The sequence below is a fragment of the Phodopus roborovskii genome, unplaced genomic scaffold (genome assembly GCF_943737965.1).
Source record: "Phodopus roborovskii unplaced genomic scaffold, PHOROB, whole genome shotgun sequence".
NCBI lineage: Eukaryota > Metazoa > Chordata > Mammalia > Rodentia > Cricetidae > Phodopus > Phodopus roborovskii.
Window position 1 is genome coordinate 18124048 of NW_026126448.1, and position 17530 is coordinate 18141577.

General features: G+C 49.6%; 1 protein-coding gene across 1 annotated transcript in view; it reads left to right on the forward strand.

The window, feature by feature from the left end:
• Col16a1 (collagen type XVI alpha 1 chain) overlaps positions 1-8525 on the forward strand; it is a 50103-nt gene extending 41578 nt beyond the window's left edge. Inside the window, exons 63-72 of the mRNA XM_051188919.1 lie at positions 66-119; positions 2288-2338; positions 2639-2728; positions 4008-4043; positions 5004-5048; positions 5856-6044; positions 6360-6426; positions 7072-7248; positions 7423-7500; positions 8185-8525. Coding sequence (XP_051044876.1) covers positions 66-119; positions 2288-2338; positions 2639-2728; positions 4008-4043; positions 5004-5048; positions 5856-6044; positions 6360-6426; positions 7072-7248; positions 7423-7500; positions 8185-8387 — 990 coding nt within the window. The 3' untranslated portion in view covers positions 8388-8525. The remainder of the gene's footprint in view (positions 1-65; positions 120-2287; positions 2339-2638; positions 2729-4007; positions 4044-5003; positions 5049-5855; positions 6045-6359; positions 6427-7071; positions 7249-7422; positions 7501-8184) is intronic.
• Positions 8526-17530: the final 9005 nt, after the last annotated feature.

Here is a 17530-nt window from a genome sequence, read left to right on the forward strand (position 1 = left end):
AGCAGCCACACGTGTGCAAATCCGTCAGTGGGCTTCTGTATCTCCTCTTTCTCTGACTCCTGCAGGGTGAGCCTGGTGCCATGGGACCCCAGGGACGACCAGGACCCCCAGGTCATCTTGTGAGTTAAAATGATTTTGTCTCTGCTATGAATTAGGATGCCCCTGGGGGGACGGGGGTAAGCTGGTAGTGCCCCAGGAGCTGCCCTAACCATGCAGAGGTTTGAGGGGCTTTAGGCTCACCTGATGCAGTGGCTTTTGCTTTCAGCCACTTTGGGGGTTCTCTGTGCACATTCTCATTTGCTTATCAGACACGAGTCACTCAGTTAGTCAATAAGTAATCATTTGATCATGTGCGCCAAATCAGGGTCACAGCACGGAGCCAGATAGACAAGGGCTCTTATCCCATAGGACTTCTCCGGCAGGCACAGGAGCTAAGTGAATGATGAGGGGGTGCTACAGGAAGGAACTGGGAGGTAGGGAGCTTTAGGGCAGCAGTTCTCAGCCCATGGGTTGAGATAGCAGATAACCTGTGCATCAGATTCATTGTGATCCATAACAGTATCAAAATCACAGTTATGAAGTAGCCATGAAGCAGTTTTATGGTTGGGGGTCACCACACCATGAGGAACTGTATTAAAGGAACATTGCATTAGGAAGGTTGAGAAACTTTGCTGGAGAAGTGACTGAGCTGAAGCCAAAGTGAAGGAGTCAGCCATTGAGTAGCCTGGGAGAAGGGACAGGCAGAAGGGACACTAATACACAGAACCCAAAGCAGCCCATCACACTGGGCATGGGGGTAGCCTGAGAAGTGCATGCAGGACCAGAAAAGTTGGGAAAAAGATACCTCCAGGGTAGGTTCAGGAGCCTGGGCCAGGCATACTCAGGGGAGGGCTGGTAAGTGGCAGGTGGGTGGATGGGTGGTGTGAAGAGAGAGGGAACAGAGCGGTCAGGGGATCTGGGATGTGCTTGCAGGTGGAGGGCTTGCTCCCTTGGTCTGATGCAAGGGAGGACTTGGTGGTAGAGAGGAACCAGGAAGTTCGGCTGGGCTACTGGGCGGACGGGTGGTGCTTTTGCTATTAGGGTGAATTGGAGAGTGTGTTTATTAAGCAATATTGCATTTCCCATCTACTTTTCTCAGTAGTGACACAAACTACTGCCAATTGGTGCCTTTGATCAGTGTGACGGCACCAAGCCGATAGGGCTCCAGAGAAAGCAAATCCACTGGTGGGCTAGTATAGCATGGCCATATAATTTTCAGGAGGCATTTGGGAACATTAAAAATAGTTCATGACAAAAAAAGGAACTCTCAGATCCCCGTTTTTATGTATCTCAAGAAGTTCAGAGGCTCTTTCTGAGGGCCCTAGGTTTGCCTCCGTCCCCTTCACATTAAGTATGAAAGAGTCATACACTGAACAGTGGCCTTAGTAGACACTCCTGGGGGTGGGGTGGGGACTGTGGGCTCCTCCTATCATTGCTCTGACCAGCCCTGGTCCCCTGCTGTGTGCTGGTCCCAGTCATGAGCATTCCCACCCTAGGAGTCTTCCATAAGTACTATAGGCGCCAGGCTATTCTGGAAGGAATGTGGAAGAATGTGCTCTGGGAAGGAGCTGAGTACTCTTGGGTTCAGCGAAGGTGTTTCTCTGATGAGAGCGGTGACCTCTGGACTGTAGGCATTCCAGATACAGTCCCAGCAGTGTCAGAAGGGGCCATCCTGGGGGTTAAAATGCCATTGCTCCCCAGAGCGTGGGGCTACAGAGCTTTCCTGTGTGGATATTGGGTCAGCCTCTTTGCTCTGCCCCCAGATATCTCCCCTTTGGTGATATAGTGAAGGGCTTTGGGGACAGCTGGAGTTCCTTGTGTGGCTATGGGTGGTGGGGGGCATGGTCCCTTCCTCTTACACCTGCGTGTGTAAACCCTGGCTGCTGGCTTTACCTCCTCCACAGAACAGTTGGATGCTGGTCCACCTTTAGGAAGCACAGGGTCTCAGGAGATACCCAGGCTACAAATTCCTTCTCTCCTGCCTTTGGCCTCTGCCCCTCACAAGCCTAGGTGCACCAATCAGTGAGCACTGGGCACAAGAGTCCTGTATATTTGGCCCCTCCCTTCTCTGCTCTGGAACCAGAGCTCCTGGTAGAAGTTCATGTATAAGATCAGAAAGGAAGGACAGATTTCAGGAAGAGAACAAAGCTAATGCAGTGTAGGGATCCTCCTGCTGCTGCCTACCCCCCCCCCCCAGTCTGGGCTTTTTGTTAAAGCCCTTACAATGCCTTGACTTCCCTCTCCCTAGGGGCCACAGGGGCCTCCAGGCCAGCCAGGACCACCTGGGATCTCCACTATGGTGAGTAACTTTCTTCCATGTATTCCCTCAAGGGACATTGCTTTTCTATTGTGGGGTCCTTCCAGAAAAGCCAAAGGGATGGAGCATGCTTTTGTCCCCTTCTAGGCATCAGCCTCTCCATTTGTCCTAAAGATTTCTCTTCCGGGATGAGGCAAAGGGTGGCTCAAGGCCAGGTTCAAGCATGCCATCTGCCCCTATGGGGCCTTGCCCCTGGAGCGTGGCAGTGTGTGTGGGTGTCTGCCTCTGGCTTTGTGGACTCTGTTCACCCTTCTCTCCACTGACCTTCATCCTATCTTTTAGGGCCTGAAAGGAGACCGGGGAGCCCCTGGAGAGAGGGGCTTGGCTGGCCTCCCAGGTCAGCCTGGCACCCCCGGACACCCTGGGCCTCCGGTAAGACTCCACATCGTATGGCCCAGCCCAGGGGAGATGATTTGCCTTTGCTCAGCACACCTGGGGTCTCTAGAGGACAGGGTGTTAGAATGGCAGGATGGCAGCATGGGGCCTTTGTCTAGGGATTGCATTGTATTCAGAAAGACAAGCCCTGCCAGCCAGCACTGAGCCAGCTGCACAAAAGGGCACTGCCTCTGAGGACACATCATCAACCCGATGCAGATCCCTCAACGAGGTGCCAGGAAGAGAAGTCTTGGTCCATGTGTTGCTCCTGCCCTGCCCTTGCCCCAGTGGAGCTTGTCAGTAACCACAAAAAGTCTTTGAAAATGTCAGGAACCAGAAATACTGCTCTATTACTGTAACTTTTGGATCCCCTCAGAAGCCAGACTTGATCTCAGCCTGTTGAGCATTCAAAGTGATGCTAAATTGGTCACTGACTGTGGCAAAGTGAGCCTCCGCTTATGTTGGATGCGTGTTTTGTCTTAATTTGTTCTGCCACACTGTTTGGAGGTCTACTTGTCCCTGGGTTTTCAGAAGAGGAAATGAGGGTTCAGTGTGGCTGAGTAGATTGCTCTAAGTCACTCAGCTAGTAAATGGGAGAGCTGAGGCTTGATCCCCAGCCTGCTCCATTGCAAATTTTTCACCCCCTGGTCAGCCTGCAGCGCTTCCCCTCTATAGAGGTCTAGAAAGGCAAACCACATGAGTGGAGCTGATTGCTGGTCTCAGGGATGTAAAGGTTCTGGGAGGCCAAGGAAGGGGGCTCAGGTCTCCAGGACAGGGGCTTTCCCACCAAGTAGACTTTCCTTCAGGGTGCAGTAGCAAACCAGAGCTGGTAATCAGTCCCTGCTGGGATGGAGCCAGTCACGGGGGCGTGGTCACTGGATCCATTTCCCAGAGGGCCTGGGTCAGCCTGCAGACTCAGGAGCTGCCAAGGCCCTGGATGCATCTACCCCTTATCCTGCAATCATAGATTTCTCTTCTCCAGCAGTCCTCCAGAAAGGTCTGGGCAGGGGCTCAGAGGCTGGACAGCTCCTGCTGTGATGTCAGGGGAAGGAGGTCAGCTTGTCCTGGTCAGTCCTACTGAGGACAGAGGTTCACAGTTCATGTGGCCCTTAAGCAAGCATTTAGTGCACACTCAGAGCCAGGGAATGTGTACAGTTCTCAAGGCTGGAGGGGAGAGGGAGGGCAGGAGCTGCAGGATCAGGCCTCCTTGGTGGGACAAAGTGTGAAGCAGGGTTGGATGACAGGTTGTACTTTCCCAATGCTCTCTGCTCCCCAGGGTGAACCCGGTTCGGATGGTGCAGCTGGCAAAGAGGTATGATCATGTTGCCCTTTCTCTTGGGGACATTCCTCCTTGGTCTTCATCTTGTTCTATCCCTCATTTACTCAGGAGGCATGCTGCATGGACACAGACTATCTCCTACAGGAACTATACCCATAGTTTCCACATCTAGAAACTCAGCCAATCTCAGGTTTATTGAAAATATCCAGGGAAAGATCGCATGTGTACTGAACACGTACACTTTATTGTTTGTTTGTTTGTTTGTGAGGCTATGTACCTAGGCTGGCCTGGAACGTTATAGCCCAAACTGGCTCAGACTTAAGATCCTTCTGCTTCAGCCTCCCTAGTGCTTACAGGTGTGCACCGCCGCTCCTGGCTCACTCTTTTTGCCTATCACAATTCCCTAAACAATACAGCACCACAGCTCCGCAGCATTTGCACTGACACGGAACACACAGACAGGTACACGTGGGTTACAGCCAAGTGTCAACACCATCTTACAAATGGGACTTGAGACAGATTTGGGGATCCCATGGGGATCCTGGAACCAGTCCCCTACAGATACTCAGAGCCAATTACACGCAAGAAGCTGCTAACTCTTGTTGTTCTAGTAGAATTAGAGGACAGAAAGAGATAGTAATAATGATAACAAACTCCAAACAAAGGCTCCCTGGGCCCCAGCTCTCGCCAGGCCCTCTGCTATTTCAGACTAGCCTTCCCACTCTGACTTCTTGTCACATCAGTTCATCTGTGATGAGGCACCGGCCAATGCTATCAAACAAGGCCATGCCCCAGGAGACATCATCCTCTCTCCCAGCTGTCAGCCCCTCTGTTTGCCAGGGAAGCTGTCACCCCTTTTCACACAGCCAAGCTGTACACAGCCAGGGTCCTAGGGCGGAAGAAGGTGGTCTTCCTATCGTACCTCCCACCTCCACCCCAGGGAGCCTCAGTCATACTGCCCAGACTTGACTCTGAACTTCTGCTTTCTTACAGGGACCTCCTGGAAAGCAGGGGCTCTATGGCCCTCCGGGCCCAAAGGTGAGCAGGCGGTCACTGGCGGGCTTTGAAAAGAGGTGCTCAGAAACTCCAAGCTGTGACTCTAGCCACAGAGGAGGCCTAGGTTGGCCAATAGGCAGGAAAGGGAGATGTGACCTCACCTGGGACTATCCCATCTATGGCTCGGGAATGGCACTCTTTAATCCCCCACCATTGTGAGTGAGCTGCTCACTCGCTGGCCTCTGGGCTGATCTGGGGGAAAACAGAAGTCCCTGGACAGACACTCCCTGTGCCTAGTCACACTGGCACCAGAGTATGGGAAGTTTTGAAGAAAACTGGATGCAGTGCTAAGACCGGAGGCAGTGCAGTGGGACTCCAGGAAGGACTCAACTCTAAGTGGACTGGAAGGCTATATAAAGGGTAGGAACATTCCAGGAGAAGAGAGTAAAGCCTACTCATCAGGTGCTGAGGCTGGGGAGGAGGCCTTCCAGACAGTAGATTCAAGCAATGTGGTAGAACCAGAGAGTGGCAGGCAGCTAGAGCTGGCAAGGAGACGAGGCTGGGGAAGGAGTGAGGAGGACATCATGAATGATCTTGCCTGGGCAAGGAAGGGGATCTTCCTACTGAGGGTATGTGGGAGCCATGAGCATTTCCCATCAAAGAGTAATGGAAGCATGGCCTCCCAGAAGGACTGCTTTGGGAGGTAGTGAAGCAGGGGGAGCTGTATCATCCTGGCCGCAGGGCAGCAGGAGATGCTGGGCGCCTGGGGATGGGGTAGGTAGCTGATACATTGTGACATAGACTTGGAAACAGTCGGCAATGCTGTCCTGTGACTTGCTGTCTTTATAGGGTGACCCAGGACCTGTAGGACAGAAGGGCCAAGCAGGAGAAAAGGGAAGATCTGGCATGCCAGGGGGCCCTGGCAAGAGCGGTTCCATGGGACCTATTGGACCACCAGGTCCTGCAGGAGAGAGAGGCCACCCTGGGTCCCCAGGGCCTGCAGGGAACCCTGGATTGCCTGGTTTGCCAGGCTCTATGGTAAGGGCAAGCAGGCACATGGCCACTTTGGAAACCCCTGCTGACATTCTGCACAAAAGAGCTCAGCTACAGGTGTCTTCGAGTTCTTCATGGGGAGGAGGGGAGCGACAGGTGTCCCTCCCACCCTGAACTGCATTTAGCACAAAATGTGTCGTACTATTTCAGGATGGGTAGCTCTTTGGTTAAGGCTCTGTGGGAGGCTCTCAGGACCTTTGCCCTCCGCGCCGTCCTTTATTTCTGGGAATCAAGTCTGTTCACTGGGAAAGTGCCAAACTTGGACGTATAATTGAGGCCAGGTTTCTTCTCTTTCTTCAGGGAGACATGGTGAATTATGATGACATCAAGAGGTTCATCAGACAAGAGATCATTAAAATGTTTGATGGTAATTGGCAGCCGGCTGGGTGGCAGTGGGTGATGTTTGCCCTTCCCAGCCACTTCTTTACCCGGCCCTGCCTTCCTTTTCCTTAAAGCTTCTGTGTCATCCTCTTCCCACCCCCACACATTTACAGACAGCAGGTGACAGGCATATGCTCCCCTATCCATCAGACCTTCCTTGTCACCTGCTCTGTTCAGAGATAAATCGGTTCCCTTCTGCCCTCCTGATCCCCCATTTGAGCAAAGAAGGTTAAGAAAGCCGATTTCAAACAAGCCTGCGTGGAGGGAGTTCTGAGGAGAGAGGGGCAAGCAGACAGAAGGTGCTGCTAGGTTGGTTTGAAGCCGCCTTTTCCTGTGTGCTGTGTGAGGGGAAATATGGATGCCGGGCATCCTGCCTGGGAAGAGACCTGTCTGGACCACATTCTGGAGTTGGATGGTGGTTAGAGAATAGAGATGCCCAAATCACACCCGTGCTTCTGGAAGATGTGCATGGGAAGGCCCATGGGGGCCACTGCACAAGACCTTCCTCGGGGGAGCAGCCTGATACCCCTCCATCTTTGGAGGCTGTCCCATGCTGGTGGCATGTCTGCAGCATCTGCAGCCACTCTGAGTGCCTAGTCACCCAGTGGCCTGGCTTTGTCTTTGCTCACAGAGAGGATGGCTTACTACACCTCCAGGATGCAGTTCCCCATGGAGGTGGCAGCAGCTCCAGGCCGGCCAGGGCCCCCTGGGAAAGATGGCGCTCCAGGCCGGCCAGGTGCTCCAGGGTCACCTGGGCTCCCTGGTCAGATAGGCCGAGAAGGACGCCAGGGTTTGCCAGGAATGAGAGGTAGCTCTACCTTCTGGGTCTTTGGGGCATCAGGCATCTGCAGCTTTGTGTGGGCTGTCTTGTGAATGTGGTGTGTGTGTGTGTGTGTGTGTGTGTGTGTGTGTGTGTGTGATTTCACGTGGCTGTCTATTTTCTGCTTAGGGATAGGACTTAACTTCATTTCTTTTGGCTCAGGGTTACCTGGTACCAAAGGTGAAAAGGGAGACATCGGTGTTGGCATTGCAGGAGAAAATGGTCTTCCTGGGCCCCCAGGTAGGAGAGCCTAGTCTCTGTGACCATGAATCCAGAACAGCAGAGCTCCACCCTCTGTAGACCCCCCCCCCTTCTTTACAACATAATCATCAGAACACCAAATAATGCCAGGCTAGTTACCACTTATAGAAATGCTCAAGTTCAAGACACTGTGCTAGGCCTGAGGAGGAGTGGAGAGAGAGGCGGAGTGTCTGCCTCTGCCCTAAGTTAGGCTTGCAAGATGCAGTATGTGTGTTGGGTCACTGCATGCAATAGGGACCAGAACTCCAAGTCTAAGGCCTGTGGTGTTGATCAGGCTTAACCTCAGAGCTGTTCTCCAAGATGAAGGGTCAGAAAGTTGAGAGTGGTTAAAACCCGATCGAGCTCTGAGGCCCCAGTTCACTACTTGGCCCATGGATATTATCCATGTGTGACTTTTCTGAGCCTGTACCATTTCCCCAGGGAACTATTTTGTGGATACACTGACTTATGTACTAAAAGCTTTCCTGGTCCACAGACACTCTCAATAAAACTAGCTAGAGGTGTGTCTGTCCTCGTGAAATCAATGTGAGGAGCAGGCAGGTCTCACAAAAGTTTGCTTCAAAGCTAGCAAATATGCATGAAATGAAGGTGTCACTTGTCACAGCTCTTGTCTCTTGTCATCTGGGTCTCCTGAATTCTCCTCTGCCACTCTTCTGTCTGTAGGTCCTCAAGGGCCTCCAGGTTATGGCAAGATGGGCGCAACAGGACCAATGGGCCAGCAAGGTATTCCGGGCATCCCTGGCCCCCCAGGTCCAATGGGCCAGCCAGGGAAGGCTGGCCACTGCAACCCCTCAGACTGCTTTGGGGCCATGCCAATGGAGCAACAGTATCCACCCATGAAAAACATGAAGGGGCCTTTTGGCTAAACCACCACCTGTGCAGACGAGAGACTCCATTAGGAATAAATGGGCAAAGCTTACAGACTCTGACGGGTTGTGAATGTTTGTGCTATTCTTGTTTGTTGTTGCTGTTAATATTTTTTTTAACAATAAAGAAACAAAACTCTTTGTAGCCCTGCTTCCATGCATTTCCCCTGGTGCTGCAGCCACATCATCTCTGTCATTTGGTCCCAGGGTTATGGAAGGATGTGTCCCTCATGGTCTGTGGCCAGCCTGTAGGTTTCTATTGTGCTATGCACAGGCTGTCCACTTGCCTTGCTCCCTTTCCGGGCAAGCCAGCACACACTTGCCTTTTAGGAAGAGGCGCTGCTGAGTCTCTGGAGTGAACCAAAAGTAGGGCTGGAGACCCCCGAGACCCGCTCAGAAAGGCTGCTCCTGTTTTTTCTTTCTGAATGAACCCAGTATTCGGTACCCCATTCCCCTTTGTGTGACCTAAAGTCGAGTCTGCTTGTACCTGGGGAGATGCCACCCCGTGTTGCGGTGTGCTCATCCACCTGGACACCCCTCCAAGCATGCAGGCACTTCTCAATGCTCCAGTAATTTCATGACTAGAAAACCTGAGCAGACAGGAGGAAAGATGGCCTCTGCCTCTGCCCAGGCAGCCAGGGGGTGCTTCTCCAGGAAATGAGATGGAACCTCCTGCCTGTGCCCACGCACTGGGCTCTGCCACAGGCTTTCCGGCTTCAGGCAGACTTTTTAGACTGCAAATAGTGCCTTTTGTTATTCAAACGTGCATGCTGTACATCTCAGGCTGGCCTTCAGAAATAGCTGGGAAGGGGTCCCAGGCAAGCCATGATTAGATCTAAGCTTGTGGCCCACCAAGTCCACCGGGGGTTTTCTATCTGCTGTGCCCTCCATATGTAAAAAGGACAGGAAGAAAAGAAGACAATGAATGGAATATTACAGGGGCGCTCTGTCTCAGGCGTCTTTCTTCTCCATTCCTCAGATCGCTGGTCCTGATGGGCCGGCTGCCCTGGGAGGAAGCAACAGGGCACATCCAGAGGGACTTCCAAAGAAAGCCTATTTTACTGGCCCTGGCTTTCTGGAGGGCTTATTCAAGTTGGATAAACTTCAAAGGGATCATAGAGCAGGCTCAGAAATGTACTCAAAGTCTAGATGTTTATCCAAACTGCCTGAAGCCTTCAAGCTGGCTGTCACATCTCTCCAGAGCTGGCATCTCAGCACATTTTTGAACATTCCCTTCTCTGGTCAGGTACCAGCCTATGGTACCTTTGCCCTATTTGTTTTTTCTTGCCTGAGACAGAGGTATGCCCGTGGCCAGACAATGCTAACAGGCAGGCTCCTGAGCCAGCCAAGTGCCTCCCATGCTGTTCTTAGGTACAGGAGGAGAGTGATGCTCTTTTCATCTCTCACCAGCAATTCTCAGTTAACTCTGGTTCTAACAGAAAACATTAAAAAGCAAATACATCATCATTGCATTGAAGTCGCAGCCAGGTTTTGGACAGTGGGTGAGGACAGATGTTAAAGCGCTCCCATTGGAAGGTCGGCTTCCACTCTCAGCCCAGCCTGTGAAGCAAACTGTTGATGGGCCTTGTGGTGACCAGGAGCCTTTGGCGCAAGTAGAAAGGAAGAGAAGCGAGGACCAGCTGTTGAATTGTGCAGGTTGGCTCTGATAGGCCAGGGGGGTAATGGGCATGGGAGACATCAAACATGTACCCTTTGAGGGTCACCGGGGAATGGATCCTTAGAAGGGGTGCTTTATTCACTTTTCTTCCTGAGTCAAATCCATGCCTCTCTTTGGGAGATTCCACCACAGGCTAGCTTTAAGCTTTCATGATCTGGATGCCTGTCTCCCTGGAGTTTGGAATTGCTGTACTTTCTTGGACCGTGAAGAACCAGATGGGAAGCTGAATTTTATGGTCTCTTCTTCTGTGGTCAGCAGAAAAAAATCTGTGCATCTTGCTCATTGGCTCGGCAGCCAGGGGCTGCAGGGAAAATGAGGAGGGGCAACTTCCACTCTCCTCAGGCGATGTTTCCACCTCCTGCTCTGCTCCCTGTCCACTTCTTAGTCTGTTCTAGAGATTGTGCAGACTGACAGAGTCTAACTTGAAGAGCCCGTTTCCTCTTCCTAGTTTGTGCCAGGAGCTCTGGGGATCCTGAAAAAAAACTAGACAGATATGGACTCAGCCCCCACAATGACAACAGAGACAGAAGTTCATTAAGTGATCACAATAAAGGGTGGTAGGACAGTACCAGGTGGCTGGGGAGGTGCATCACTGTGGGACATAACTGTCTAGACAAAAGTTGATCCAGGCACACGGAACAGCGTGTGCCAAGGTCCAGAGATGATTGAACACAGCGGGCTGAGAGGGGGGCACCCGCCCTGGGGCTGTAGTGCTGAGCGTGAGCCTCGGTCACACAGTGGGTAGCTGCTGGTGAGTTTTAAACAAAGGTTTGCCTAATGGGGAGTTTGCCGATTGCAGTGTGAAGAACAGACTGGAGAGCCCTTAATTTGAGACGCCCAAGGCTATTGCATATTTATTCCACAGAGAAAAAAAATAATCCCTTGTTGGGAGCCTTGGGAACTGAATCTTCCCTTTTGTCATAATATTTTTCTTCTACCACATGTCAACACAACCCAATCACATTCTCGCTTCACATGAGGTCTGTTAACCCCTTGTAAGAACTCTTTTTCCTTCCAGACTGTCCCCATGGTGATATAATGTAAGGGGTCAGAGGTCAGACACCTATATGTGTGGTTCTCATTTTACAAGGGCTTTCGTGGAAAGCGGGAAGATCTTCCTCCCGTCCACAAAATCCAAAATGAATCCAAATTTCAAACCTGGACCTAGATGGAATCAAAGAGAATTTCATAATGAGGTGGGTGTTGGTGTTCCCAGAATGGCACTTGGGAGCTTGGCACCCAACCAGGTGGTACTGGGGAAGAAATATGTTCCCCTAGGGGAGGAAGGATTTTCCAGTGTAGGGCCTTCTGTTACCAACCTCTGCTTCACCTCTGAGGGTCAAGCACCCGCCTTCTCTGACCTCCGGAAAACTCTTACTTCCCCAAGAAAAGCAGCCAGCCTAACTTTCTCTCCCCTTCCAGAGCGGAGACAATAGCAGGAACACCCTGCCCGCCCGCCCACCGCTGTCTGCTTCAGGTGGGTAAGGTTTGGAAAGCAGCTGCTTGTTTTTCACTCTCTTTCATCTGCCTAGCCAAAATAAACACACCTAGGGCCCATTGGCTTGGGTTGGTGTCTGGCTGCTTGAGAGAACCCTTGGATGTTCCTCTGACCCCACCCCCAAGATAATGCAGACCTCCAGCTGAGTCCTCCTAAGCCTTTTACTGGAATAGAAGAATGCAGAGAATTTTCCTGAGGTGGGTGAGACGGCTCAGTGTTTGCTGGCAACACTGATAACTTGGTTCCATCTCCGGGACCCACATGGTGGAAGGAGAGAATTGACTCAAGTTGTCCTAAGACCTTCACGCACTGCATTAGGCATGCAGACACACACACACACACACACACACTCATACCCCCCCCCCCCCAAGGATTGCCGCAGGTAGTGAATCCTCTGCACCTAAAGAACTGCGACCAAATTGTTTGTGCAATGAGTAAGGGAGAGTCACACAAACTCACTTCACAGACTAGGTGTTACGATATTCTTTCTGGGTAAATATTCTTGACCTTCAGCCCCATCCCTCAGAACTACTTTCTTTTTGAGATGTCATGGTTTAGTCCCACCAACAGTTTTTGGAAGATGCTATCAGGTGAGTGGCTGTGTTTGCTAAAAGCATCTCTTCACTGGGGCCTGCTGGGTGACTAAAAGCAGGATAAAAGCCTGCCGTCTCCACTTTTATTTTACACATCTCCTTTTGCTACTTCAAACTTTGGGTCTGGGCCTGGACGGCTCAGCAAGGAAACACATCTGCTGCCAAACCTGTTGACCTGTGTTTGATCTTCCCAGTCCCATATCGTGGAAGGAAAGAACTAATTCCCAAAAGGATCCTCTGACCTCCACATACGCACAATGACACATGCATGAGTGAACTCATGCACACCACAAAATAAATAAAATGTAATAAAAACCTTGGAGTCAAATTCCTGCTCTTCTCGGCACGTAGACATGTTAATCATTTAAGGAATGTTCTGCAGAACGGGTAATCTTCCCCATTCGAGACTAAAAGGACAGCAAGATAAGAGTGACTGAGGTATCTTCAAGATTTGCAGAGATGCCATAATGATTGCTGGGAAAGGCAAGGAGTTAGGGATTGGGAGAGGAGCCACATGCTCCAAGAGGCAGCTTAAAACCATCAAATGGGGAAATTTCAGCCAGCAATCTTCTGCTTGTAATGCTTTAAAATGAACCCGAAGAGTGAGTACCTTGGAACTTTAAATTGGCTACAAGGCTAAAGGGTAAACCAATGATAGTAAATATTTCAATCATCTGTCACTTCCTCTCCTGAACTAATGGAAGGTAAGAGGTAAACTCACAGCCACAGAGACAGTGAGCTACTGCCTATCAAACACCTGTCCTGAGCTTTAGGCCCCATAGGACTGTCAACAGTGGCTTTAACTGACTGCAAAGTTAAACTGTAATAGAAAGTGGCTGCTTCTCCCTCGGTTGGCCAGAAGAGTCAGGTCGCATCTAAAGCTCATCTCATCCTGGGTCACTCACATTGAGACAAGGACTTGAAGTGACTGGCCAGTTCACTCCCCAGGTTGTCTGTTCTGTCCCACCCCCACTCCCAAGCTTATTTTTTATTTTATTCAAATGGGTGTTTGGACAGCATGTCTGTGCACCACATGGCCTGCAGAGGCCAGAAGAGGGCAATCAAACTGGAGTCATAATCATGAGCTACTCCTGGATGATGGAACTGAGCCCAGCTCCTCTGGAAGAGCACCAAGTGCAGTACTCTTAAGGCTGAGTCCTCATGCCTTTCCCTCCATGCACAGCGCCGCCCTTCCTTTGTGTTCTGGTTTCTTGAGAAGTTCCCTAGCCTTCTAGTCTCTGAGTCTTTGTCTGGGAAGGTGCTCTAGGGAGAATGTCCCTAACTCAGGGCTACCTCATCCAAGGACTGGGGTGGTTTTCCAATTCTCCAATAGACTGTCAACTGTCTGCTTTTGTGTTTTGTTTTTAGACAGTCTCACTATGCAGCTCAGGATGGCCTCAAAGTTGAACTCTTCCTGAAGGAGAGTGTTGCACACACTTGGAAAGTGGGAGGCAGGAGTCTTGACTGTATAGCAAGCTGTAAGCCAGCTTGGGATACAGGAGCCCCTAAATAATAATAACAACAATAATAATAAAGACCAAATCAACCTAGTACCTCATTTCCTCAAATGCTGGAGGATGAAGCTATTTGTTTGTTTGTTTGTTTGTTTGTTTTTGAGACAGGGTTTCTTTGTGTAGCCCTGGCTGTCCTGGAAATAGCTCTTTGACCAGGCTGGCCTTCAACTCACAGCGACCCACCTGCCTTTGCCTCCTGAATGTGTGCCACCACCACCTGGCTGGCATCTGGCCCTTACCATGTCCTTTTCCAAACCACAAGAGCAGCCCCTAAAAATCTCTAATCATTAAGCTGGAAGGGACCAACTACTGACGTGACTCCATCTCTTTTCCTGACTTGTCTGAGTCATACTCTTGCATTTGCCCTGGATTCCAGAAATTATAGGTCTGACTGACAAACACTGTGTCCTGAGCAGCAGCAACTTTGATGCTACCCCGAAGGGTCTGTGTAACCCACCCTGAGGTAATGATTATCCAGACCACAGCTGGAGCAAGACTGCTTGGTCATGTGTTTCTTGCCACCAGCTTTTGTCTGTTGCTTACATAAACTCACAGCTCTTGTTAGTGCCTCAAAGACAGGATAGAGGATGCTGGTTCCTGTTCCTCACCATGATGGCTGTATGGAGCCAACTTCTTTCCTGGGTTTACCACTTTTTTTCTGTTTTGTCTTTTGGAATAAGTGGCCAGGCATGATTTATTGACTCCACCACACCCAATCTATACTCCTGGCCTAGAACTCAACATGAGAGATTAATAATAGCACTGAGTTGTTAAAATATTCCTAACTTGGCCTGAAATCCTGGCTTCTCCATTGATTTTTTTTAAAAAAGATTTATTTATACATATGACTGTTTTGCTTGCATAAAATGAATGTGTACCATATGTAAGAATTGTGCCCTTGGAGGTCGGAAGAGGGCAACTCATCCCCCAGGAACTCAAGTTAAGGATGGTTGAAAGCCACCAAGTGGGGTGTTGGCAACAAAACCAGGATTGTCTTCTTCTTTTCCTCCTCCTCCTTTCTCTTCTCTTTTTGAGACAAGTTTTCTCTGTGTAACAATCTTGGATGTTCCAGAACTCACTTTGTAGACCAGGCTGGCCTCGAATTCACACAGATCTGCCTGCCTCTGCCTCCTGAGTGCTGGGATTAAAAGCGTGAACCACCACTGCCTGTCTCAAACCAGGGTCTTCCACAAAGAGCAAGTACTCTTAACTATTGAGCCATCTCTCCAAGATACTCCAACTGTTTTTGAGACAAGATCTTGCTGTGTAGCCCAGGGTCACTTTGGACTAGTGATCCTCCAGCCTCAGCCTCCCACATACTGAGATTACAGGCATGCACAACCATGTCCCAGTTCACCATTTATCTTTTTTATATTAGGGAAGTCATTTAGTGTCTCTTGTCCTCCTTTACAAATAGTTAATGACAATTATCTCCAAAGGCTGTGCTGGTAATTGAACAACACTGTAGGACTTGTCTATAGTTAGTAAGCATTCAATGTTTATTGATGATGATAACAACCGTTAATATCTACTAGATTCACGCCAGGCTCCATTCTGTGCAATGAGTACAAACAGAAGGGCTAGATGCTCAGCAGTTAAGAGAGCCAGCTCCATTTCCAGAGGACCCAAGTTCAGTTCCCAGCACCCAGGTCAGTTGGCTCACAACTGTCAGGAACTACATCTCCAGGGGATCTGACACCCTCTTTGGCCTCCACAGGCACCTGCAGTCACATGCACATACCCACAAACAGATACACAAAAATACACATAACTTAAATAAATCTTTACTAAAGAACAGGACAATCCTGCACCTTATAATGTGCAAGGAAATCCTAAAAGGGGGTAATTCAGTACAGCACATTTTATGACAAAATGAGATACCACGGTATGTCTGATGACTGGGATGTGCTTGGGAGACAAGGTGTCGTAGATGTGATATCAAGGATCCCACCCACCCAATGTAGTATTTCAACCGGGACCTGGATGAGAATGACAAATAAGAAAACGTGGAAAGTTAAGGGGAGATCGCCCTATAAAAGAGAGGAGCAAATCCAAAAATGTGGAGATGGAATGAGCTGCGTCTGTTTTGGGGTGGTAACCAGGCCAGCAAGGCTGGAGGCAAGCCTCAGCAAGGCTGAGGACGGCAATGGCATCAGTGAGGCTAGTGTCACAGGCTGAGTCTGGGTCCTACAGGACCATAAAGTCATAAGGACGACTTTAGATTTTATTACAAGAGTGACAGGAAACCCTTGGAGGAGGTTAGAGAATGACAATAATGAATTCACTTGTTCTGTTCTTCGAGACAGGGTTTTTCTATGTAGCCCTGGCTGTCCTGGAACTCACTCTGTATATTAGGCCTTAACCTCAGAGATCCTCTACTTCCTGAGTACTGAGACTAAAAGCATGCATCACCAACACCTACCCTAATTTACATTTTAAGGTGCCTTCTCTGGCTTCTCAGTGGAGAAGGACGTGTTGGAGCCAAATAAAAAGACATTGGTGGGTAGGCCAGACTACAGAGGGGTCTTGGATCAGTGATAGTTGGAACATGAAGAAAAAAAAAAGTGATCCTGGGTCCTTGGCCTGAGTGACTGTGCAGATTTTGTGATAGAACAGATGCGTTTTGTGGAAATCATCAGAGAATTCTTATTCAGGGTTAGACTGTAACACAGCGGCCATACTAGGTGCATACAGAGAAGAGTGGCTAATGAGATGGGGGCCACGAGAGAGGTTAAATGGAGGGTGGGACTGGCAGACTAGATGTGAAAGGGCCATCGGTCTTATGAATGGTGTGTCACTAAGCCTGAGCATAAGAGGCCGTAATAAATGCACTTTCAAGTTGATTTTAACCGACATTTGAGAAAACCGAGACTGAGAAGTAAAAGAAACTAATTTTTTAAAAAGAAAACAAGATCTGCCCACTAAAGTGTGTTGGAGGGGGGAACTGACCATTGAGAGTGGGACCCAGCCTGGGTACAGCTGGGCCAGATCATTAAGGGCCCAGAGAACGGGAATGAAAGGGTTTATCTTCTTTTGCAGTTGGATGAGGAATGTGAATTGCATGCTGTCCTGTGCTCAGTAACACGATCAGCACTGGGAGTTTGGAAAGTGTCTGGCTAGATGGTGAGATGGCCTAGGCAGATAACTGCTCATTTCATTTGTTTATTTAAAAGTATAGTGTTCGCACTATAGATTACAAGCAAACCAGACACAATTCTTGTCCATGTGAGAGGGTTTTTCCTTTGGTTTTTGTTTTTTGAAACAGGGCCTCACTATGTAGCCTTGGTTGTCCTGGAACTTTAGTAGATACACTTGCTTCTGCCTGCTGAGTGCTGAGACTAAAGGCATGTGCCATCATGTCCAGCCACATGGGGATTTAACTAAACAAGTGTAGAACCTAAACCTGAGAGAGAAGTAAGTAGATGATGTTGGTCACTCAGTAGCTGGGATCTACAAAGGGGATAAGACTCCCTTTCTGAGACTAGCTATCCACTGACACTAATCCTAGGTCATATTTTGTTGTGAACTCACTATGAATTTAGACATATAAGTCACTGCCTTTCTGGTCCTCAGTTCCCCCATTTATGAAGAGCCATATCATCCTAATTTTTCTTCTACTCTGGCAGCTTGACCTTTCTCCACGGTCCTAAGACTTGTTTAGCATCCAAGTACTAAATAATACCTCCATTCCAGGAGGAGGTTAGTGCCCAGTAGCCATGGCAACCGCTTGGGCGTAAAAAATTAAAGTGATCACAGAAAGTGACGTAATTAACATGTGGCCGATTTGCCAGGTTATAATATGGCCACCGCAGAAGCAACCCCGTTAGAAAACCTAGTCTAACCAACCCCTAAGGCTGCTC